This window comes from Somniosus microcephalus, chromosome 2, assembly GCF_052327205.1.
Source record: "Somniosus microcephalus isolate GS21.2 chromosome 2, FLI_Smic_1.0, whole genome shotgun sequence".
Lineage (NCBI taxonomy): Eukaryota > Metazoa > Chordata > Chondrichthyes > Squaliformes > Somniosidae > Somniosus > Somniosus microcephalus.
The window spans coordinates 384,052,814-384,080,379 of NC_140988.1; the positions used below are offsets into that span (position 1 = coordinate 384,052,814).

Genomic DNA, 27,566 nt, shown 5'->3' on the forward strand with positions numbered 1-27,566 from the left:
CCACCGACTCACTGACCCACTGACCGCTGGGAAACACCAAATTGCTGACCCACTGACCGCTGGGAACCACTGACTCGCTGACCCACTGACCGCTGGGAACCACCAACTCGCTGACCACTGACCGCTGGGAACCACCGACTCGCTGACCACTGACCGCTGGGAACCACCGACTCGCTGACCCACTGACCACTGGGAACCACTGACTCGCTGACCACTGACCGCTGGGAACCACTGACTCGCTGAACACTGACCGCTGGGAACCACCGACTCACTATCGACTGACTGCTGGGAACCACCAACTCACTGACCCACTGACCGCTGGGAACCACTGACTCGCTGACCCACTGACCGCTGGGAACCACCGACTCGCTGACCACTGACCGCTGGGAATCACTGACTCGTTGACCCACTGACTGCAGGGAATTACCGACTCGCTGACCACTGACTGCTGGGAACCACCGACTCGCTGACCCACTGACCGCTGGGAACCACCGACTCATTGACCCACTGACCGCTGGGAACCACCTACTCACTGACCCACTGACCGCTGGGAACCACCGACTCACTGACCACAGACCGCTGGGAACCACCGACTCGCTGACCCACTGACTGCTGGGAACCACCAACTTGCTGACCCACTGACCGCTGGGAACCACCGACTCGCTGACCACTGACCACTGGGAACCACCGACTTGCTGACCCACCGACCGCTGGGAACCACCGACTCGCTGACCACTGACCGCTGGGAACCACCGACTCGCTGACCCACCGACCGCTGGGAACCACCGACTCGCTGACCACTGACCGCTGGGAACCACCGACTCGCTGACCCACTGACTGCTGGGAACAACCGACTCGCTGACCACTGACCGCTGGGAACCACCGACTCGCTGACCCACTGAACGCTGGGAACCATCGACTCGCTGACCCACTGACCGCTGGGAACCACCGACTCACTGACCAACTGACCGCTGCGAACCACCGACTCGCTGACAACTGACCGCTGGGAACCACCGACTCGCTGACCCACTGACCACTGGCCACTGGGAACCACCGACTCGCTGACCCATTGACCGGTGGGATTTACCGACTCGCTGACCCACTGACCGCTGGGCATCGCTGGGCACCGCAGAGCCACTGACCGCTGGGAACCACTGATTCACTGACCCACTGACCGCTGGGAAACACCGACTCGCTGACCCACTGACCGCTGGGAACCACCGACTCGCTGACCACTGACCGCTGGGAACCACTGACTCGCTGACCACTGACCGCTGGGAACCACCGACTCACTGACCCACTGACCGCTGGGAACCATCGACTCGCTGACCCACTGACCGCTGGGAACCACCGACTCACTGACACACTGACCGCTGGGAAACACCAAATTGCTGACCCACTGACCGCTGGGAACCACCGACTCGCTGACCCACTGACCGCTGGGAACCACCGACTCGCTGACCACTGACCGCTGGGAACCACCGACTCGCTGACCACTGACCGCTGGGAACCACCGACTCGCTGACCCACCGACCGCTGGGAACCACCGACTCGCTGACCACTGACCACTGGGAACCACCGACTCGCTGACCCACTGACGTCTGGGAACCACCGACTCGCTGACCACTGACCGCTGGGAACCACCCACTCGCTGACCACTGACCACTGGGAACCACCGACTCGCTGACCCACTGACTGCTGGGAACCACCGACTCGCTGACCACTGACCGCTGGGAACCACCCACTCGCTGACCACTGACCGCTGGGAACCACTGACTCGCTGACCACTGACCGCTGGGAACCACCGACTCACTGACCAACTGACCGCTGCGAACCACCGACTCGCTGACCACTGACCGCTGGGAACCACCGACTCGCTGACCCACTGACCACTGGCCACTGGGAACCACCGACACGCTGACCCACTGACCGCTGGGATTTACCGACTCGCTGACCCACTGACCGCTGGGCATCGCTGGGCACCGCAGAGCCACTGACCGCTGGGAACCACTGACTCACTGACGCACTGACCGCTGGGAACCACCGACTCGCTGACCCAATGACCGCTGGGAACCACCGACTCACTGACCACTGACCGCTGGGAACCACCGACTCACTGACCCACTGACCGCTGGGAACCACTGACTCACTGACCCACTGACTGCTGGGAACCACCGACTCACTGACCCACTGACGGCTGGGAACCACCGACTCACTGACCCACTGACGGCTGGGAACCACCGACTCACTGACCCACTGACCGCTGGGAACCACCGACTCACTGACCCACTGACCGCTGGGAACTACCGACTCACTGACCCACTGACCGCTGGGAACCACCGACTCGCTGACCCACTGACTGCTGGGAACCACTGACTCGCTGACCCACTGACCGCTGGGAAACACCAAATTGCTGACCCACTGACCGCTGGGAAACACTGACTCGCTGACCCACTGACCGCTGGGAACCACTGATTCGCTGACCACTGACCGCTGGGAACCACCGACTCACTGACCCACTGACCGCTGGGAACCACCGACTCACTGACCCACTGACCGCTGGGAACCACTGACTTGCTGACCCACTGACTGCTGGGAAGCACCGATTCGCTGACCCACTGACCGCTGGGAAACACCAAATTGCTGACCCACTGACTGCTGGGAACCACCGACTCGCTGACCCACTGACCGCTGGGAACCACCGTCTCGCTGACCACTGACCGCTGGGAACCACCGACTTACTGACCCACTGACCGCTGGGAACCACCGACTCGCTGACCCACTGACCGCTGGGAACCATCGACTCGCTGACCCACTGACTGCTGGGAACCACCAACTCACTGACCCACTGACCGCTGGGAAACACCAAATTGCTGACCCACTGACCGCTGGGAACCACCGACTCGCTGACCCACTGACCGCTGGGAACCACCGACCCGCTGACCACTGACCGCTGGGAACCACCGACTCGCTGACCACTGACCGCTGGGAACCACCGACTCGCTGACCCACTGACCACTGGGAACCACTGACTCGCTGACCACTGACCACTGGGAACCACCGACTCACTATCGACTGACTGCTGGGAACCACCAACTCACTGACCCACTGACTGCTGGGAACCACTGACCCGCTGACCCACTGACCGCTGGGAACCACCGACTCGCTGACCACTGACCGCTGGGAATCACTGACTCGTTGACCCACTGACTGCAGGGAATTACCGACTCGCTGACCACTGACTGCTGGAAACCACCGACTCGCTGACCCGCTGACCGCTGGGAACCACCGACTCATTGACCCACTGACCGCTGGGAACCACCTACTCACTGACCCACTGACCGCTGGGAACCACCTACTCACTGACCACAGACCGCTGGGAACCACCGACTCGCTGACCCACTGACCGCTGGGAACCAGCGACTCACTGACCCACTGACTGCTGGGAACCACCAACTGACTGACCCACTGACCGCTGGGAACCGCTGACCCACTGACCGCTGGGAACCACCGTCTGACTGACCCACTGACCGCTGGGAACCACCGACTCACTGACCCACTGACCGCTGGGAACCGCTGACCCACTGACCGCTGGGAACCATCGACTGACTGACCCACTGACCGCTGGGAACCACCGACTCACTGACCCACTCACCGCTGGGAATTAACGACTTGCTGACCCACTGAATGCTGGGAACCGCCGACTCGCTGACCACTGACCGCTGGGAACCACCGACTCGCTGACCCACCGACCGCTGGGAACCACTGACTCGCTGACCACTGACCGCTGGGAACCACCGACTCGCTGACCCACTGACTGCTGGGAACAACCGACTCGCTGACCACTGACCGCTGGGAACCACCGACTCGCTGACCCACTGAACACTGGGAACCATCGACTCGCTGACCCACTGACCGCTGGGAACCACCGACTCACTGACCCACTGACCACTGGGAACCACCGACTCACTGACCAACTGACCGCTGCGAACGACCGACTCGCTGACCACTGACCGCTGGGAACCACCGACTCGCTGACCCACTGACCACTGGCCACTGGGAACCACCGACTCGCTGACCCACTGACCGCTGGGATTTACCGACTCGCTGACCCACTGACCGCTGGGCATCGCTGGGCACCGCAGAGCCACTGACCGCTGGGAACCACTGACTCACTGACCCACTGACCGCTGGGAACCACCGACTCGCTGACCCACTGACCGCTGGGAACCACCGACTCGCTGACCACTGACCACTGGGAACCACCGACTCGTTGACCCACTGACCGCTGGGAACCACCGACTCGCTGACCACTGACCGCTGGGAACCACCGACTCGCTGACCCACTGACCGCTGGGAACCACTGACTCGCTGACCACTGACCGCTGGGAACCACCGACTCACTGACCCACTGACCGCTGGGAACCACCGACTTACTGACCCACTGACCGCTGGGAACCACCGACTCGCTGACCCACTGACCGCTGGGAACCATCGACTCGCTGACCCACTGACCGCTGGGAACCACCGACTCACTGACCCACTGACCGCTGGGAAACACCGACTCGCTGACCACTGACCGCTGGGAACCACCGACTCGCTGACCACTGACCGCTGGGAACCACCGACTCGCTGACCCACTGACCACTGGGAACCACTGACTCGCTGACCCACTGACCGCTGGGAACCAGCGACTCGCTGACCACTGACCGCTGGGAATCACTGACTCGTTGACCCACTGACTGCAGGGAATTACCGACTCGCTGACCACTGACTGCTGGGAAACACCGACTCGCTGACCCACTGACCGCTGGGAACCACCGACTCATTGACCCACTGACCGCTGGGAACCACCTACTCACTGACCCACTGACCGCTGGGAACCACCTACTCACTGACCCACTGACCGCTGGGAACCACCGACTCGCTGACCCACTGACCACTGGGAACCACCGACTCACTGGCCCATTGACTGCTGGGAACCACCGACTCGCTGACCCACTGACCACTGGGAAACACTGACTCACTGACCCACAGACCGCTGGGAACCACCGACTCACTGACCCACAGACCACTGGGAAACACCGACTCACTGACCCACTGACCGCTGGGAACCACCGACTCGCTGACCCACTGACCACTGGCCACTGGGAACCACCGACTCACTGACCCACTGACCGCTGGGATTTACCGACTCGCTGACCCACTGACCGCTGGGCATCGCTGGGCACCGCAGAGCCACTGACCGCTGGGAACCACTGACTCACTGACCCACTGACCGCTGGGAACCACCGACTCGCTGACCCACTGACCGCTGGGAACCACCGACTCGCTGACCACTGACCACTGGGAACCACCGACTCGTTGACCCACTGACCGCTGGGAACCAGCGACTCGCTGACCACTGACCGCTGGGAACCACCGACTCGCTGACCCACTGACCGCTGGGAACCACTGACTCGCTGACCACTGACCGCTGGGAACCACCGACTCACTGACCCACTGACCGCTGGGAACCACCGACTCGCTGACCCACTGACCGCTGGGAACCATCGACTCGCTGACCCACTGACCGCTGGGAACCACCGACTCACTGACCCACTGACCGCTGGGAAACACCGACTCGCTGACCACTGCCCGCTGGGAACCACCGACTCGCTGACCACTGACCGCTGGGAACCACCGACTCGCTGACCCACTGACCACTGGGAACCACTGACTCGCTGACCCACTGACCGCTGGGAACCAGCGACTCGCTGACCACTGACCGCTGGGAATCACTGACTCGTTGACCCACTGACTGCAGGGAATTACCGACTCGCTGACCACTGACTGCTGGGAAACACCGACTCGCTGACCCACTGACCGCTGGGAACCACCGACTCATTGACCCACTGACCGCTGGGAACCACCTACTCACTGACCCACTGACCGCTGGGAACCACCTACTCACTGACCCACTGACCGCTGGGAACCACCGACTCGCTGACCCACTGACCACTGGGAACCACCGACTCACTGGCCCACTGACTGCTGGGAACCACCGACGCGCTGACCCACTGACCACTGGGAAACACTGACTCACTGACCCACAGACCGCTGGGAACCACCGACTCACTGACCCACTGACCGCTGGGAACCACCGACTCGCTGACCCACTGACCGCTGGGAACCACCAACTGACTGACCCACTGACCGCTGGGAACCGCTGACCCACTGACCGCTGGGAACCACCGTCTGACTGACCCACTGACCGCTGGGACCCAGCGACTGACTGACCCACTGACCGCTGGGAACCGCTGACCCACTGACCGCTGGGAACCACCGACTGACTGACCCACTGACAGCTGGGAACCACCGACTCACTGACCCACTCACCGCTGGGAATTAACGACTTGCTGACCCACTGAATGCTGGGAACCGCCGACTCGCTGACCACTGACCGCTGGGAACCACCGACTTGCTGACCCACCGACCGCTGGGAACCACCGACTCGCTGACCACTGACCGCTGGGAACCACCGACTCGCTGACCCACTGACCACTGGGAACCACCGACTCACTGGCCCACTGACTGCTGGGAACCACCGACTCGCTGACCCACTGACCACTGGGAACCACCGACTCACTGGCCCACTGACTGCTGCGAACCGCCGACTCGCTGACCCACTGACCGCTGGGAACCACCGACTCACTGACCCACTGACCACTGGGAACCACCGACTCACTGACCCACTGACTGCTGGGAACCACCAACTGACTGACCCACTGACCGCTGGGAACCGCTGACCCACTGACCGCTGGGAACCATCGACTGACTGACCCACTGACCGCTGGGAACCACCGACTCACTGACCCACTCACCGCTGGGAATTAACGACTTGCTGACCCACTGAATGCTGGGAACCGCCGACTCGCTGACCACTGACCGCTGGGAACCACCGACTCGCTGACCCACCGACCGCTGGGAACCACTGACTCGCTGACCACTGACCGCTGGGAACCACCGACTCGCTGACCCACTGACTGCTGGGAACAACCGACTCGCTGACCACTGACCGCTGGGAACCACCGACTCGCTGACCCACTGAACACTGGGAACCATCGACTCGCTGACCCACTGACCGCTGGGAACCACCGACTCACTGACCCACTGACCACTGGGAACCACCGACTCACTGACCAACTGACCGCTGCGAACCACCGACTCGCTGACCACTGACCGCTGGGAACCACCGACTCGCTGACCCACTGACCACTGGCCACTGGGAACCACCGACTCGCTGACCCACTGACCGCTGGGATTTACCGACTCGCTGACCCACTGACCGCTGGGCATCGCTGGGCACCGCAGAGCCACTGACCGCTGGGAACCACTGACTCACTGACCCACTGACCGCTGGGAACCACCGACTCGCTGACCCACTGACCGCTGGGAACCACCGACTCGCTGACCACTGACCACTGGGAACCACCGACTCGTTGACCCACTGACCGCTGGGAACCACCGACTCGCTGACCACTGACCGCTGGGAACCACCGACTCGCTGACCCACTGACCGCTGTGAACCACTGACTCGCTGACCACTGACCGCTGGGAACCACCGACTCACTGACCCACTGACCGCTGGGAACCACCGACTTACTGACCCACTGACCGCTGGGAACCACCGACTCGCTGACCCACTGACCGCTGGGAACCATCGACTCGCTGACCCACTGACCGCTGGGAACCACCGACTCACTGACCCACTGACCGCTGGGAAACACCGACTCGCTGACCACTGACCGCTGGGAACCACCGACTCGCTGACCACTGACCGCTGGGAACCACCGACTCGCTGACCCACTGACCACTGGGAACCACTGACTCGCTGACCCACTGACCGCTGGGAACCAGCGACTCGCTGACCACTGACCGCTGGGAATCACTGACTCGTTGACCCACTGACTGCAGGGAATTACCGACTCGCTGACCACTGACTGCTGGGAAACACCGACTCGCTGACCCACTGACCGCTGGGAACCACCGACTCATTGACCCACTGACCGCTGGGAACCACCTACTCACTGACCCACTGACCGCTGGGAACCACCTACTCACTGACCCACTGACCGCTGGGAACCACCGACTCGCTGACCCACTGACCACTAGGAACCACGACTCACTGACCCACTGACCGCTGGGAAACACCGACTCGCTGACCACTGACCGCTGGGAACCACCGACTCGCTGACCACTGACCGCTGGGAACCACCGACTCGCTGACCCACTGACCACTGGCCACTGGGAACCACCGACTCACTGACCCACTGACCGCTGGGATTTACCGACTCGCTGACCCACTGACCGCTGGGCATCGCTGGGCACCGCAGAGCCACTGACCGCTGGGAACCACTGACTCACTGACCCACTGACCGCTGGGAACCACCGACTCGCTGACCCACTGACCGCTGGGAACCACCGACTCGCTGACCACTGACCACTGGGAACCACCGACTCGTTGACCCACTGACCACTGGGAACCACCGACTCGCTGACCACTGACCGCTGGGAACCACCGACTCGCTGACCCACTGACCGCTGGGAACCACTGACTCGCTGACCACTGACCGCTGGGAACCACCGACTCACTGACCCACTGACCGCTGGGAACCACCGACTTACTGACCCACTGACCGCTGGGAACCACCGACTCGCTGACCCACTGACCGCTGGGAACCATCGACTCGCTGACCCACTGACCGCTGGGAACCACCGACTCACTGACCCACTGACCGCTGGGAAACACCGACTCGCTGACCACTGACCGCTGGGAACCACCGACTCGCTGACCACTGACCGCTGGGAACCACCGACTCGCTGACCCACTGACCACTGGGAACCACTGACTCGCTGACCCACTGACCGCTGGGAACCAGCGACTCGCTGACCACTGACCGCTGGGAATCACTGACTCGTTGACCCACTGACTGCAGGGAATTACCGACTCGCTGACCACTGACTGCTGGGAAACACCGACTCGCTGACCCACTGACCGCTGGGAACCACCGACTCATTGACCCACTGACCGCTGGGAACCACCTACTCACTGACCCACTGACCGCTGGGAACCACCTACTCACTGACCCACTGACCGCTGGGAACCACCGACTCGCTGACCCACTGACCACTGGGAACCACCGACTCACTGGTCCACTGACTGCTGGGAACCACCGACTCGCTGACCCACTGACCACTGGGAAACACTGACTCACTGACCCACAGACCGCTGGGAACCACCGACTCACTGACCCACAGACCACTGGGAAACACCGACTCACTGACCCACTGACCGCTGGGAACCACCGACTCGCTGACCCACTGACCGCTGGGAACCACCAACTGACTGACCCAATGACCGCTGGGAACCGCTGACCCACTGACCGCTGGGAACCACCGTCTGACTGACCCACTGACCGCTGGGACCCAGCGACTGACTGACCCACTGACCGCTGGGAACCGCTGACCCACTGACCGCTGGGAACCACCGACTGACTGACCCACTGACCGCTGGGAACCACCGACTCACTGACCCACTCACCGCTGGGAATTAACGACTTGCTGACCCACTGAATGCTGGGAACCGCCGACTCGCTGACCACTGACCGCTGGGAACCACCGACTTGCTGACCCACCGACCGCTGGGAACCACCGACTCGCTGACCACTGACCGCTGGGAACCACCGACTCACTGACCCACCGTCCGCTGGGAACCACCGACTCGCTGACCACTGACCGCTGGGAACCACCGACTCGCTGACCCACTGACTGCTGGGAACAACCGACTCGCTGACCACTGACCGCTGGGAACCGCCGACTCGCTGACCACTGACCGCTGGGAACCACCGACTCGCTGACCACTGACCGCTGGGAACCACCGACTCACTGACCACTGACCGCTGGGAACCACCGACTCACTGACCCACTGACCGCTGGGAACCGCTGACCCACTGACCGCTGGGAACCATCGACTGACTGACCCACTGACCGCTGGGAACCACCGACTCACTGACCCACTCACCGCTGGGAATTAACGACTTGCTGACCCACTGAATGCTGGGAACCGCCGACTCGCTGACCACTGACCGCTGGGAACCACCGACTTGCTGACCCACCGACCGCTGGGAACCACCGACTCGCTGACCACTGACCGCTGGGAACCACCGACTCGCTGACCCACCGACCGCTGGGAACCACCGACTCGCTGACCACTGACCGCTGGGAACCACCGACTCGCTGACCCACTGACTGCTGGGAACAACCGACTCGCTGACCACTGACCGCTGGGAACCACCGACTCGCTGACCCACTGAACGCTGGGAACCATCGACTCGCTGACCCACTGACCGCTGGGAACCACCGACTCACTGACCAACTGACCGCTGCGAACCACCGACTCGCTGACCACTGACTGCTGGGAACCACCGACTCGCTGACCCACTGACCACTGGCCACTGGGAACCACCGACTCGCTGATCCACTGACCGCTGGGATTTACCGACTCGCTGACCCACTGACCGCTGGGCATCGCTGGGCACCGCAGAGCCACTGACCGCTGGGAACCACTGACTCACTGACCCACTGACCGCTGGGAACCACCGACTCGCTGACCCACTGACCGCTGGGAACCACCGACTCGCTGACCACTGACCGCTGGGAACCACCGACTCGTTGACCCACTGACCGCTGGGAACCACCGACTCGCTGACCACTGACCGCTGGGAACCACCGACTCGCTGACCCACTGACCACTGGGAACCACTGACTCGCTGACCACTGACCGCTGGGAACCACCGACTCACTGACCCACTGACCGCTGGGAACCATCGACTCGCTGACCCACTGACCGCTGGGAACCATCGACTCGCTGACCCACTGACCGCTGGGAACCACCGACTCACTGACCCACTGACCGCTGGGAAACACCGACTCGCTGACCACTGACCGCTGGGAACCACCGACTCGCTGACCCACTGACCACTGGGAACCACTGACTCGCTGACCACTGACCGCTGGGAACCACCGACTCACTATCGACTGACTGCTGGGAACCACCAACTCACTGACCCACTGACCGCTGGGAACCACTGACTCGCTGACCCACTGACCGCTGGGAACCAGCGACTCGCTGACCACTGACCGCTGGGAATCACTGACTCCTTGACCCACTGACTGCAGGGAATTACTGACTCGCTGACCCACTGACCGCTGGGAACCACCGACTCATTGACCCACTGACCGCTGGGAACCACCTAATCACTGACCCACTGACCGCTGGGAACCACCGACTCACTGACCACAGACCGCTGGGAACCACCGACTCGCTGACCCACTGACCGCTGGGAACCACCGACTCACTGGCCCACTGACTGCTGGGAACCACCGACTCGCTGACCCACTGACCACTGGGAAACACTGACTCACTGACCCACAGACCGCTGGGAACCACCGACTCACTGGCCCACTGACTGCTGGGAACCACCGACTCGCTGACCCACTGACCACTGGGAAACACTGACTCACTGACCCACAGACCACTGGGAAACACCGACTCGCTGACCCACTGACCGCTGGGAACCACCAACTGACTGACCCACTGACCGCTGGGAACCGCTGACCCACTGACCGCTGGGAACCACCGTCTGACTGACCCACTGACCGCTGGGAACCAGCGACTGACTGACCCACTGACCGCTGGGAACCGCTGACCCACTGACCGCTGGGAACCACCGACTGACTGACCCACTGACCGCTGGGAACCACCGACTCACTGACCCACTCACCGCTGGGAATTAACGACTTGCTGACCCACTGAATGCTGGGAACCGCCGACTCGCTGACCACTGACCGCTGGGAACCACCGACTTGCTGACCCACCGACCGCTGGGAACCACCGACTCGCTGACCACTGACCGCTGGGAACCACCGACTCACTGACCCACCGTCCGCTGGGAACCACCGACTCGCTGACCACTGACCGCTGGGAACCACCGACTCGCTGACCCACTGACTGCTGGGAACAACCGACTCGCTGACCACTGACCGCTGGGAACCGCCGACTCGCTGACCACTGACCGCTGGGAACCACCGACTTCCTGACCCACTGACTGCTGGGAACAACCGACTCGCTGACCACTGACCGCTGGGAACCACCGACTCGCTGACCCACTGAACGCTGGGAACCATCGACTCGCTGACCCACTGACCGCTGGGAACCACCGACTCACTGACCCACTGACCGCTGGGAAACACCGACTCACTGACCAACTGACCGCTGCGAACCACCGACTCGCTGACCACTGACCGCTGGGAACCACCGACTCGCTGACCCACTGACCACTGGCCACTGGGAACCACCGACTCGCTGACCCACTGACCGCTGGGATTTACCGACTCGCTGACCCACTGACCGCTGGGCATCGCTGGGCACCGCAGAGCCACTGACCGCTGGGAACCACTGACTCACTGACCCACTGACCGCTGCGAACCACCGACTCGCTGACCCACTGACCGCTGGGCATCGCTGGGCACTGCAGAGCCACTGACCGCTGGGAACCACTGACTCACTGACCCACTGACCGCTGGGAACCACCGACTCACTGACCCACTGACCGCTGGGAACCACCGACTCACTGACCAACTGACCGCTGCGAACCACCGACTCGCTGACCACTGACCGCTGGGAACCACCGACTCGCTGACCCACTGACCACTGGCCACTGGGAACCACCGACTCGCTGACCCACTGACCGCTGGGATTTACCGACTCGCTGACCCACTGACCGCTGGGCATCGCTGGGCACCGCAGAGCCACTGACCGCTGGGAACCACTGACTCACTGACCCACTGACCGCTGGGAACCACCGACTCGCTGACCCACTGACCGCTGGGAACCATCGACTCGCTGACCCACTGACCGCTGGGAACCACCGACTCACTGACCCACTGACCGCTGGGAAACACCGACTCGCTGACCACTGACCGCTGGGAACCACCGACTCGCTGACCCACTGACCACTGGGAACCACTGACTCGCTGACAACTGACCGCTGGGAACCACCGACTCACTATCGACTGACTGCTGGGAACCACCAACTCACTGACCCACTGACCGCTGGGAACCACTGACTCGCTGACCCACTGACCGCTGGGAACCAGCGACTCGCTGACCACTGACCGCTGGGAATCACTGACTCCTTGACCCACTGACTGCAGGGAATTACCGACTCGCTGACCACTGACTGCTGGGAACCACCGACTCGCTGACCCACTGACCGCTGGGAACCACCGACTCATTGACCCACTGACCGCTGGGAACCACCTAATCACTGACCCACTGACCGCTGGGAACCACCGACTCACTGACCACAGACCGCTGGGAACCACCGACTCGCTGACCCACTGACCGCTGGGAACCACCGACTCACTGGCCCACTGACTGCTGGGAACCACCGACTCGCTGACCCACTGACCACTGGGAAACACTGACTCACTGACCCACAGACCGCTGGGAACCACCGACTCACTGACCCACAGACCACTGGGAAACACCGACTCGCTGACCCACTGACCGCTGGGAACCACCAACTGACTGACCCACTGACCGCTGGGAACCGCTGACCCACTGACCGCTGGGAACCACCGTCTGACTGACCCACTGACCGCTGGGAACCAGCGACTGACTGACCCACTGACCGCTGGGAACCGCTGACCCACTGACCGCTGGGAACCACCGACTGACTGACCCACTGACCGCTGGGAACCACCGACTCACTGACCCACTCACCGCTGGGAATTAACGACTTGCTGACCCACTGAATGCTGGGAACCGCCGACTCGCTGACCACTGACCGCTGGGAACCACCGACTTGCTGACCCACCGACCGCTGGGAACCACCGACTCGCTGACCACTGACCGCTGGGAACCACCAACTCACTGACCCACCGTCCGCTGGGAACCACCGACTCGCTGACCACTGACCGCTGGGAACCACCGACTCGCTGACCCACTGACTGCTGGGAACAACCGACTCGCTGACCACTGACCGCTGGGAACCGCCGACTCGCTGACCACTGACCGCTGGGAACCACCGACTCGCTGACCCACTGACTGCTGGGAACAACCGACTCGCTGACCACTGACCGCTGGGAACCACCGACTCGCTGACCCACTGAACGATGGGAACCATCGACTCGCTGACCCACTGACCGCTGGGAACCACCGACTCACTGACCCACTGACCGCTGGGAAACACCGACTCACTGACCAACTGACCGCTGCGAACCACCGACTCGCTGACCACTGACCGCTGGGAACCACCGACTCGCTGACCCACTGACCACTGGCCACTGGGAACCACCGACTCGCTGACCCACTGACCGCTGGGATTTACCGACTCGCTGACCCACTGACCGCTGGGCATCGCTGGGCACCGCAGAGCCACTGACCGCTGGGAACCACTGACTCACTGACCCACTGACCGCTGCGAACCACCGACTCGCTGACCCACTGACCGCTGGGCATCGCTGGGCACCGCAGAGCCACTGACCGCTGGGAACCACTGACTCACTGACCCACAGACCGCTGGGAACCACCGACTCACTGACCCACTGTCCGCTGGGAACCACCGACTCACTGACCAACTGACCGCTGCGAACCACCGACTCGCTGACCACTGACCGCTGGGAACCACCGACTCGCTGACCCACTGACCGCTGGGATTTACCGACTCGCTGACCCACTGACCGCTGGGCATCGCTGGGCACCGCAGAGCCACTGACCGCTGGGAACCACTGACTCACTGACCCACTGACCGCTGGGAACCACCGACTCGCTGACCCACTGACCGCTGGGAACCACCGACTCGCTGACCGCTGACCGCTGGGAACCACCGACTCGTTGACCCACTGACCGCTGGGAACCACCGACTCGCTGACCACTGACCGCTGGGAACCACCGACTCGCTGACCCACTGACCACTGGGAACCACCGACTCACTGACCCACTGACCGCTGGGAACCATCGACTCGCTGACCCACTGACCGCTGGGAACCACCGTCTCACTGACCAATGACCGCTGGGAAACACCAAATTGCTGACCCACTGACCGCTGGGAACCACCGACTCCCTGACCCACTGACCGCTGGGAACCACCGACTCGCTGACCACTGACCGCTGGGAACCACCGACTCGCTGACCACTGACCGCTGGGAACCACCGACTCGCTGACCCACCGACTGCTGGGAACCACCAACTCGCTGACCACTGACCACTGGGAACCACCGACTCGCTGACCCACTGACCGCTGGGAACCACCGACTCACTGACCAACTGACCGCTGCGAACCACCGACTCGCTGACCCACTGACCACTGGCCACTGGGAACCACCGACTCGCTGACCCACTGACCGCAGGGATTTACCGAATCGCTGACCCACTGACCGCTGGGCATCGCTGGGCACCGCAGAGCCACTGACCGCTGGGAACCACTGACTCACTGACCCACTGACCGCTGGGAACCACCGACTCGCTGACCCACTGACCGCTGGGAACCACCGACTCGCTGACCACTGACCGCTGGGAACCACCCACTCGCTGACCACTGACCGCAGGGAACCACTGACTCGCTGACCACTGACCGCTGGGAACCACCGACTCGCTGAACCACTGACCACTGGGAACCACCGACTCACTGACCAACTGAGCGCTGCGAACCACCGACTCGCTGACCACTGACCGCTGGGAACCACCGACTCGCTGACCCACTGGCCACTGGGAACCACCGACACGCTGACTCACTGACCGCTGGGATTTACCGACTCGCTGACCCACTGACCGCTGGGCATCGCTGGGCTCCGCAGAGCCACTGACCGCTGGGAACCACTGACTCACTGACGCACTGACCGCTGGGAACCACCGACTCGCTGACCCACTGACCGCTGGGAACCACCGACTCACTGACCAACTGACCGCTGCGAACCACCGACTCGCTGACCAACTGACCGCTGTGAACCACCGACTCGCTGACCCACTGGCCACTGGGAACCACTGACTCACTGACCACTGGGATTTACCGACTCGCTGACCCACTGACCGCTGGGCATCGCTGGGCACCGCAGAGCCACTGACCACTGGGAACCACTGACTCACTGACCCACTGACCGCTGGGAACCACCGACTCGCTGACCCACTGACCGCTGGGAACCACCGACTCGCTGACCCACTGACTGCTGGGAACCACCGACTCGCTGACCCACTGACCGCTGGGAACCACCAATTCGCTGACCCACTGTCCGCTGGGAACCACCGACTTACTGACCCACTGACCGCTGGGACCCACCAACTCGCTGACCCACTGACCGCTGGGAACCATCGACTCGCTGACCCACTGACCGCTGGGAACCACCGACTCACTGACCCACTGACCGCTGGGAAATACCAAATTGCTGACCCACTGACCGCTGGGAACCACCGACTCGCTGACCCACTGACCGCTGGGAACCACCGACTCGCTGACCACTGACCGCTGGGAACCACCGACTCGCTGACCACTGACCGCTGGGAACCACCAACTCGCTGACCCACTGACCACTGGGAACCACCGACTCGCTGACCACTGACCGCTGGGAACCACCGACTCACTATCGACTGACCGCTGGGAACCACCAACTCACTGACCCACTGACCGCTGGGAACCACTGACTCGCTGACCCACTGACCGCTGGGAACCACCGACTCGCTGACCACTGACCGCTGGGAACCACCGACTCGTTGACCCACTGACTGCAGGGAATTGCCGACTCGCTGACCACTGACTGCTGGGAACCACCGACTCGCTGGCCCACTGACCGCTGGGAACCACCGACTCGCTGACCCACTGACCGCTGGGAACCACTAACCCACTGACCGCTGGGAACCACCGACTCACTGACCCACTGACCGCTGGGAACCATCGACTCGCTGACCCACTGACCGCTGGGAACCACCGTCTCACTGACCCACTGACCGCTGGGAAACACCAAATTGCTGACCCACTGACCGCTGGGAACCACCGACTCCCTGACCCACTGACCGCTGGGAACCACCGACTCGCTGACCACTGACCGCTGGGAACCACCGACTCGCTGACCACTGACCGCTGGGAACCACCGACTCGCTGACCCACCGACTGCTGGGAACCACCAACTCGCTGACCACTGACCGCTGGGAACCACCGACTCGCTGACCACTGACCGCTGGGAACCACCGACTCGCTGACCCACCGACTGCTGGGAACCACCAACTCGCTGACCACTGACCACTGGGAACCACCGACTCGCTGACCCACTGACCGCTGGGAACCACCGACTCGCTGACCACTGACCACTGGGAACCACCGACTCGCTGACCACTGACCGCTGGGAACCACCAACTCGCTGACCCACTGACCACTGGGAACCACCGACTCGCTGACCACTGACCGCTGGGAACCACCGACTCACTATCGACTGTCCGCTGGGAACCACCAACTCACTGACCCACTGACCGCTGGGAACCACTGACTCGCTGACCCACTGACCGCTGGGAACCACCGACTCGTTGACCCACTGACTGCAGGGAATTGCCGACTCGCTGACCACTGACTGCTGGGAACCACCGACTCGCTGGCCCACTGACCGCTGGGAACCACCGACTCGCTGACCCACTGACCGCTGGGAACCACTAACCCACTGACCGCTGGGAACCACCGTCTGACTGACCCACTGACCGCTGGGAACCAGCGACTGAGTGACCCACTGACCGCTGGGAGCCGCTGACCCACTGACCGCTGGGAACCACCGACTGACTGACCCACTGACCGCTGGGAACCACCGACTCACTGACCCACTCACTGCTGGGAATTAACGACTTGCTGACCCACTGAATGCTGGAAACCGCTGACCCACTGAACGCTGGGAACCATTGACTCGCTGACCAATGACCGCTGGGAACCACCGACTCACTGACCCACTGACCGCTGGGAACCACCGACTCACTGACCAACTGACCGCTGCGAACCACCGACTCGCTGACCACTGACCGCTGGGAACCACCGACTCGCTGACCCACTGACCGCTGGGAACCACCGACTCGCTGACCACTGACCGCTGGGAACCACCGACTCGTTGACCCACTGACCGCTGGGAACCACCGACTCGCTGACCACTGACCGCTGGGAACCACCGACTCGCTGACCCACTGACCACTGGGAACCACCGACTCACTGACCCACTGACCGCTGGGAACCATCGACTCGCTGACCCACTGACCGCTGGGAACCACCGTCTCACTGACCAATGACCGCTGGGAAACACCAAATTGCTGACCCACTGACCGCTGGGAACCACCGACTCCCTGACCCACTGACCGCTGGGAACCACCGACTCGCTGACCACTGACCGCTGGGAACCACCGACTCGCTGACCACTGACCGCTGGGAACCACCGACTCGCTGACCCACCGACTGCTGGGAACCACCAACTCGCTGACCACTGACCACTGGGAACCACCGACTCGCTGACCCACTGACCGCTGGGAACCACCGACTCACTGACCAACTGACCGCTGCGAACCACCGACTCGCTGACCCACTGACCACTGGCCACTGGGAACCACCGACTCGCTGACCCACTGACCGCAGGGATTTACCGACTCGCTGACCCACTGACCGCTGGGCATCGCTGGGCACCGCAGAGCCACTGACCGCTGGGAACCACTGACTCACTGACCCACTGACCGCTGGGAACCACCGACTCGCTGACCCACTGACCGCTGGGAACCACCGACTCGCTGACCACTGACCGCTGGGAACCACCCACTCGCTGACCACTGACCGCAGGGAACCACTGACTCGCTGACCACTGACCGCTGGGAACCACCGACTCGCTGAACCACTGACCACTGGGAACCACCGACTCACTGACCAACTGAGCGCTGCGAACCACCGACTCGCTGACCACTGACCGCTGGGAACCACCGACTCGCTGACCCACTGGCCACTGGGAACCACCGACACGCTGACTCACTGACCGCTGGGATTTACCGACTCGCTGACCCACTGACCGCTGGGCATCGCTGGGCTCCGCAGAGCCACTGACCGCTGGGAACCACTGACTCACTGACGCACTGACCGCTGGGAACCACCGACTCGCTGACCCACTGACCGCTGGGAACCACCGACTCACTGACCAACTGACCGCTGCGAACCACCGACTCGCTGACCAACTGACCGCTGTGAACCACCGACTCGCTGACCCACTGGCCACTGGGAACCACTGACTCACTGACCACTGGGATTTACCGACTCGCTGACCCACTGACCGCTGGGCATCGCTGGGCACCGCAGAGCCACTGACCACTGGGAACCACTGACTCACTGACCCACTGACCGCTGGGAACCACCGACTCGCTGACCCACTGACCGCTGGGAACCACCGACTCGCTGACCCACTGACTGCTGGGAACCACCGACTCGCTGACCCACTGACCGCTGGGAACCACCAATTCGCTGACCCACTGTCCGCTGGGAACCACCGACTTACTGACCCACTGACCGCTGGGAACCACCGACTCGCTGACCCACCGACTGCTGGGAACCACCAACTCGCTGACCACTGACCACTGGGAACCACCGACTCGCTGACCCACTGACCGCTGGGAACCACCGACTCGCTGACCACTGACCACTGGGAACCACCGACTCGCTGACCACTGACCGCTGGGAACCACCAACTCGCTGACCCACTGACCACTGGGAACCACCGACTCGCTGACCACTGACCGCTGGGAACCACCGACTCACTATCGACTGTCCGCTGGGAACCACCAACTCACTGACCCACTGACCGCTGGGAACCACTGACTCGCTGACCCACTGACCGCTGGGAACCACCGACTCGTTGACCCACTGACTGCAGGGAATTGCCGACTCGCTGACCACTGACTGCTGGGAACCACCGACTCGCTGGCCCACTGACCGCTGGGAACCACCGACTCGCTGACCCACTGACCGCTGGGAACCACTAACCCACTGACCGCTGGGAACCACCGTCTGACTGACCCACTGACCGCTGGGAACCAGCGACTGAGTGACCCACTGACCGCTGGGAGCCGCTGACCCACTGACCGCTGGGAACCACCGACTGACTGACCCACTGACCGCTGGGAACCACCGACTCACTGACCCACTCACTGCTGGGAATTAACGACTTGCTGACCCACTGAATGCTGGAAACCGCTGACCCACTGAACGCTGGGAACCATTGACTCGCTGACCAATGACCGCTGGGAACCACCGACTCACTGACCCACTGACCGCTGGGAACCACCGACTCACTGACCAACTGACCGCTGCGAACCACCGACTCGCTGACCACTGACCGCTGGGAACCACCGACTCGCTGACCCACTGACCGCTGGGAACCACCGACTCGCTGACCACTGACCGCTGGGAACCACCGACTCGTTGACCCACTGACCGCTGGGAACCACCGACTCGCTGACCACTGACCGCTGGGAACCACCGACTCGCTGACCCACTGACCACTGGGAACCACCGACTCACTGACCCACTGACCGCTGGGAACCATCGACTCGCTGACCCACTGACCGCTGGGAACCACCGTCTCACTGACCAATGACCGCTGGGAAACACCAAATTGCTGACCCACTGACCGCTGGGAACCACCGACTCCCTGACCCACTGACCGCTGGGAACCACCGACTCGCTGACCACTGACCGCTGGGAACCACCGACTCGCTGACCACTGACCGCTGGGAACCACCGACTCGCTGACCCACCGACTGCTGGGAACCACCAACTCGCTGACCACTGACCACTGGGAACCACCGACTCGCTGACCCACTGACCGCTGGGAACCACCGACTCACTGACCAACTGACCGCTGCGAACCACCGACTCGCTGACCCACTGACCACTGGCCACTGGGAACCACCGACTCGCTGACCCACTGACCGCAGGGATTTACCGACTCGCTGACCCACTGACCGCTGGGCATCGCTGGGCACCGCAGAGCCACTGACCGCTGGGAACCACTGACTCACTGACCCACTGACCGCTGGGAACCACCGACTCGCTGACCCACTGACCGCTGGGAACCACCGACTCGCTGACCACTGACCGCTGGGAACCACCCACTCGCTGACCACTGACCGCAGGGAACCACTGACTCGCTGACCACTGACCGCTGGGAACCACCGACTCGCTGAACCACTGACCACTGGGAACCACCGACTCACTGACCAACTGAGCGCTGCGAACCACCGACTCGCTGACCACTGACCGCTGGGAACCACCGACTCGCTGACCCACTGGCCACTGGGAACCACCGACACGCTGACTCACTGACCGCTGGGATTTACCGACTCGCTGACCCACTGACCGCTGGGCATCGCTGGGCTCCGCAGAGCCACTGACCGCTGGGAACCACTGACTCACTGACGCACTGACCGCTGGGAACCACCGACTCGCTGACCCACTGACCGCTGGGAACCACCGACTCACTGACCAACTGACCGCTGCGAACCACCGACTCGCTGACCAACTGACCGCTGTGAACCACCGACTCGCTGACCCACTGGCCACTGGGAACCACTGACTCACTGACCACTGGGATTTACCGACTCGCTGACCCACTGACCGCTGGGCATCGCTGGGCACCGCAGAGCCACTGACCACTGGGAACCACTGACTCACTGACCCACTGACCGCTGGGAACCACCGACTCGCTGACCCACTGACCGCTGGGAACCACCGACTCGCTGACCCACTGACTGCTGGGAACCACCGACTCGCTGACCCACTGACCGCTGGGAACCACCAATTCGCTGACCCACTGTCCGCTGGGAACCACCGACTTACTGACCCACTGACCGCTGGGACCCACCAACTCGCTGACCCACTGACCGCTGGGAACCATCGACTCGCTGACCCACTGACCGCTGGGAACCACCGACTCACTGACCCACTGACCGCTGGGAAATACCAAATTGCTGACCCACTGACCGCTGGGAACCACCGACTCGCTGACCCACTGACCGCTGGGAACCACCGACTCGCTGACCACTGACCGCTGGGAACCACCGACTCGCTGACCACTGACCGCTGGGAACCACCAACTCGCTGACCCACTGACCACTGGGAACCACCGACTCGCTGACCACTGACCGCTGGGAACCACCGACTCACTATCGACTGACCGCTGGGAACCACCAACTCACTGACCCACTGACCGCTGGGAACCACTGACTCGCTGACCCACTGACCGCTGGGAACCACCGACTCGCTGACCACTGACCGCTGGGAACCACCGACTCGTTGACCCACTGACTGCAGGGAATTGCCGACTCGCTGACCACTGACTGCTGGGAACCACCGACTCGCTGGCCCACTGACCGCTGGGAACCACCGACTCGCTGACCCACTGACCGCTGGGAACCACTAACCCACTGACCGCTGGGAACCACCGACTCACTGACCCACTGACCGCTGGGAACCATCGACTCGCTGACCCACTGACCGCTGGGAACCACCGTCTCACTGACCCACTGACCGCTGGGAAACACCAAATTGCTGACCCACTGACCGCTGGGAACCACCGACTCCCTGACCCACTGACCGCTGGGAACCACCGACTCGCTGACCACTGACCGCTGGGAACCACCGACTCGCTGACCACTGACCGCTGGGAACCACCGACTCGCTGACCCACCGACTGCTGGGAACCACCAACTCGCTGACCACTGACCACTGGGAACCACCGACTCGCTGACCCACTGACCGCTGGGAACCACCGACTCGCTGACCACTGACCACTGGGAACCACCGACTCGCTGACCACTGACCGCTGGGAACCACCAACTCGCTGACCCACTGACCACTGGGAACCACCGACTCGCTGACCACTGACCGCTGGGAACCACCGACTCACTATCGACTGTCCGCTGGGAACCACCAACTCACTGACCCACTGACCGCTGGGAACCACTGACTCGCTGACCCACTGACCGCTGGGAACCACCGACTCGTTGACCCACTGACTGCAGGGAATTGCCGACTCGCTGACCACTGACTGCTGGGAACCACCGACTCGCTGGCCCACTGACCGCTGGGAACCACCGACTCGCTGACCCACTGACCGCTGGGAACCACTAACCCACTGACCGCTGGGAACCACCGTCTGACTGACCCACTGACCGCTGGGAACCAGCGACTGAGTGACCCACTGACCGCTGGGAGCCGCTGACCCACTGACCGCTGGGAACCACCGACTGACTGACCTACTGACCGCTGGGAACCACCGACTCACTGACCCACTCACTGCTGGGAATTAACGACTTGCTGACCCACTGAATGCTGGGAACCGCTGACCCACTGAACGCTGGGAACCATTGACTCGCTGACCAATGACCGCTGGGAACCACCGACTCACTGACCCACTGACCGCTGGGAACCACCGACTCACTGACCAACTGACCGCTGCGAACCACCGACTCGCTGACCACTGACCGCTGGGAACCACCGACTCGCTGACCCACTGACCACTGGCCACTGGGAACCACCGACTCGCTGACCCACTGACCGCTGGGATTTACCGACTCGCTGACCCACTGACCGCTGGGCATCGCTGGGCACCGCAGAGCCACTGACCGCTGGGAACCACTGACTCACTGACCCACTGACCGCTGGGAGCCACCGACTCGCTGACCCACTGACCGCTGGGAACCACCGACTCGCTGACCACTGACCACTGGGAACCACCGACTCGTTGACCCACTGACCGCTGGGAACCACTGACTCGCTGACCACTGACCGCTGGGAATCACCGACTCGCTGACCCACTGACCGCTGGGAACCACCGACTCGCTGACCCACTGACCGCTGGGAACCACCAACTGACTGACCCACTGACCGCTGGGAACCGCTGACCCACTGACCGCTGGGAACCACCGTCTGACTGACCCACTGACCGCTGGGAACCAGCGACTGACTGACCCACTGACCGCTGGGAACCGCTGACCCACTGACCGCTGGGAACCACCGACTGACTGACCCACTGACCGCTGGGAACCACCGACTCACTGACCCACTCACCGCTGGGAATTAACGACTTGCTGACCCACTGAATGCTGGGAACCGCCGACTCGCTGACCACTGACCGCTGGGAACCACCGACTTGCTGACCCACCGACCGCTGGGAACCACCGACTCGCTGACCACTGACCGCTGGGAACCACCGACTCGCTGACCCACCGACCGCTGGGAACCACCGACTCGCTGACCACTGACCGCTGGGAACCACCGACTCGCTGACCCACTGACTGCTGGGAACAACCGACTCGCTGACCACTGACCGCTGGGAACCACCGACTCGCTGACCCACTGAACGCTGGGAACCATCGACTCGCTGACCCACTGACCGCTGGGAGCCACCGACTCACTGACCCACTGACCGCTGGGAACCACCGACTCACTGACCAACTGACCGCTGCGAACCACCGACTCGCTGACCACTGACCGCTGGGAACCACCGACTCGCTGACCCACTGACCACTGGCCACTGGGAACCACTGACTCGCTGACCCACTGACCGCTGGGATTTACCGAGTCGCTGACCCACTGACCGCTGGGCATCGCTGGGCACCGCAGAGCCACTGACCGCTGGGAACCACTGACCCACTGACCGCTGGGAACCACCGACTCGCTGACCCACTGACCGCTGGGAACCACCGACTCGCTGACCACTGACTGCTGGGCACCACCGACTCGTTGACCCACTGACCGCTGGGAACCACCGACTCGCTGACCACTGACCGCTGGGAACCACCGACTCGCTGACCCACTGACCACTGGGAACCACTGACTCGCTGACCACTGACCGCTGGGAACCACCGACTCACTGACCCACTGACCGCTGGGAACCATCGCCTCGCTGACCCACTGACCGCTGGGAACCACCGACTCACTGACCCACTGACCGCTGGGAAACACCAAATTGCTGACCCACTGACCGCTGGGAACCACCGACTCGCTGACCCACTGACCGCTGGGAACCACCGACTCGCTGACCACTGACCGCTGGGAACCACCGACTCGCTGACCACTGACCGCTGGGAACCACCGACTCGCTGACCCACCGACCGCTGGGAACCACCGACTCACTGACCACTTAGAACAACCGACTCGGTGACCCACTGACTGCTGGGAACCACCGACTCACTGACCACTGACCGCTGGGAACCACCCACTTGCTGACCACTGACCGCTGGGAACCACTGACTCGCTGACCACTGACCGCTGGGAACCACCGACTCGCTGACCCACTGACCACTGGGAACCACCGACTCACTGACCAACTGACCGCTGCGAACCACCGACTCGCTGACCACTGACTGCTGGGAACCACCGACTCGCTGACCCACTGACCCCTGGCCACTGGGAAGCACCGACACGCTGACCCACAGACCGCTGGGATTTACCGACTCGCTGACCCACTGACCGCTGGGCATCGCTGGGCACCGCAGAGCCACTGACCGCTGGGAACCACTGACTCACTGAGGCACTGACCGCTGGGAACCACCGACTCGCTGACCCACTGACCGCTGGGAACCACAGACTCACTGACCAACTGACCGCTGCGAACCACCGACTCGCTGACCAACTGACCGCTGCGAATCACCGACTCGCTGACCACTGACCGCTGGGAACCACCGACTCGCTGACCCACTGACCACTGGCCACTGGGAACCACTGACTCACTGACCGCTGGGATTTACCGACTCGCTGACCCACTGACCGCTGGGCATCGCTGGGCACCGCAGAGCCACTGACCGCTGGGAACCACTGACTCACTGACCCACTGACCGCTGGGAACCACCGACTCGCTGACCCACTGACCGCTGGGAACCACCGACTCGCTGACCTACTGACCGCTGGGAAACACCAAATTGCTGACCCACTGACTGCTGGGAACCACCAATTCGCTGACCCACTGACCGCTGGGAACCACCGACTCGCTGACCACTGACCGCTGGGAACCACCGACTTACTGACCCACTGACCGCTGGGACCCACCAACTCGCTGACCCACTGACCGCTGGGAACCATCGACTCGCTGACCCACTGACCGCTGGGAACCACCGACTCACTGACCCACTGACCGCTGGGAAACACCAAATTGCTGACCCACTGACCGCTGGGAACCACCGACTCGCTGACCCACTGACCGCTGGGAACCACCGACTCGCTGACCACTGACCGCTGGGAACCACCGACTCGCTGACCACTGACCGCTGGGAACCACCAACTCGCTGACCCACTGACCACTGGGAACCACCGACTCGCTGACCACTGACCGCTGGGAACCACCGACTCACTATCGACTGACCGCTGGGAACCACCAACTCACTGACCCACTGACCGCTGGGAACCACTGACTCGCTGACCCACTGACCGCTGGGAACCACCGACTCGCTGACCACTGACCGCTGGGAACCACCGACTCGTTGACCCACTGACTGCAGGGAATTGCCGACTCGCTGACCACTGACTGCTGGGAACCACCGACTCGCTGACCCACTGACTGCTGGGAACCACCGACTCATTGACCCACTGACCGCTGGTAACCACCTACTCACTGACCCACTGACCGCTGGGAACCACCGACTCACTGACCACAGACCGCTGGGAACCACCGACTCGCTGACCCACTGACCGCTGGGAACCACCGACTCACTGACCCACTGACTGCTGGGAACCACCGACTCGCTGACCCACTGACCACTGGGAAACACTGACTCACTGACCCACTGACCGCTGGGAACCACCGACTCACTGATCGCCGGGCACCACTGACTGACCGCTGGGAACCACCAACTCACTGACAGCTGGGCACCAGTGACTGACCGCTGGGAACCACCACTCACTGATCGCTGGGCACCACTGACTGACCGCTGGGAACCACCAACTCACTGACCACTGGGCACCGATGGTCATTGAGATCTCCTTCATGAGGATGTGGGCCAGAAGGGTTGCATCTCGTGAGAGTGCCGTGCACAAACTACAGACGTGGTACGTGGTGGCGCAAAGTGCTAACTGTACTCCCGTATTTTCTCCCGGGTGGCTGGAAGAATTCACCGGGAGATTAACCTCCCATTCCTGGAGATTGCAGGACAATCTGGGAGGGTTGGCTGCTGGGCATCCCAAGGGCAAATCCAAAACACGTCAACTGTGAGGGGAGGCCTCATCTCGGAGCTGTGTCATTAATATTATCATCAAAATAACTTCAATCTCTAATTTCTTCAACAGATGAAGAGGTTGGTGCAGTTGTGTTGTGGTAAGTATGGACATTTTCTGAATAAACTCTTAAGAACATGAGACCATCATTCCCAAAAAGCTGATAACTCGAAGCAACCCGAGTGCAAGCATCTGACCCCGGAAGACAAATAGTTTCAGGAGCTTTGTCCCTTGGCCGGGCAGTAAACAAAG

The 27,566-nt window shown here is 62.9% G+C and overlaps 1 protein-coding gene across 1 annotated transcript in view; it reads left to right on the plus strand.

The window, feature by feature from the left end:
- LOC147123823 (apolipoprotein L6-like) overlaps positions 1–27,566 on the plus strand; it is an 89,403-nt gene that overhangs the window by 47,603 nt on the left and 14,234 nt on the right. The window contains exon 4 of the mRNA XM_085967303.1: positions 27,387–27,414. Within this exon, the coding sequence (XP_085823429.1) occupies positions 27,387–27,414 (28 nt within the window). The remainder of the gene's footprint in view (positions 1–27,386; positions 27,415–27,566) is intronic.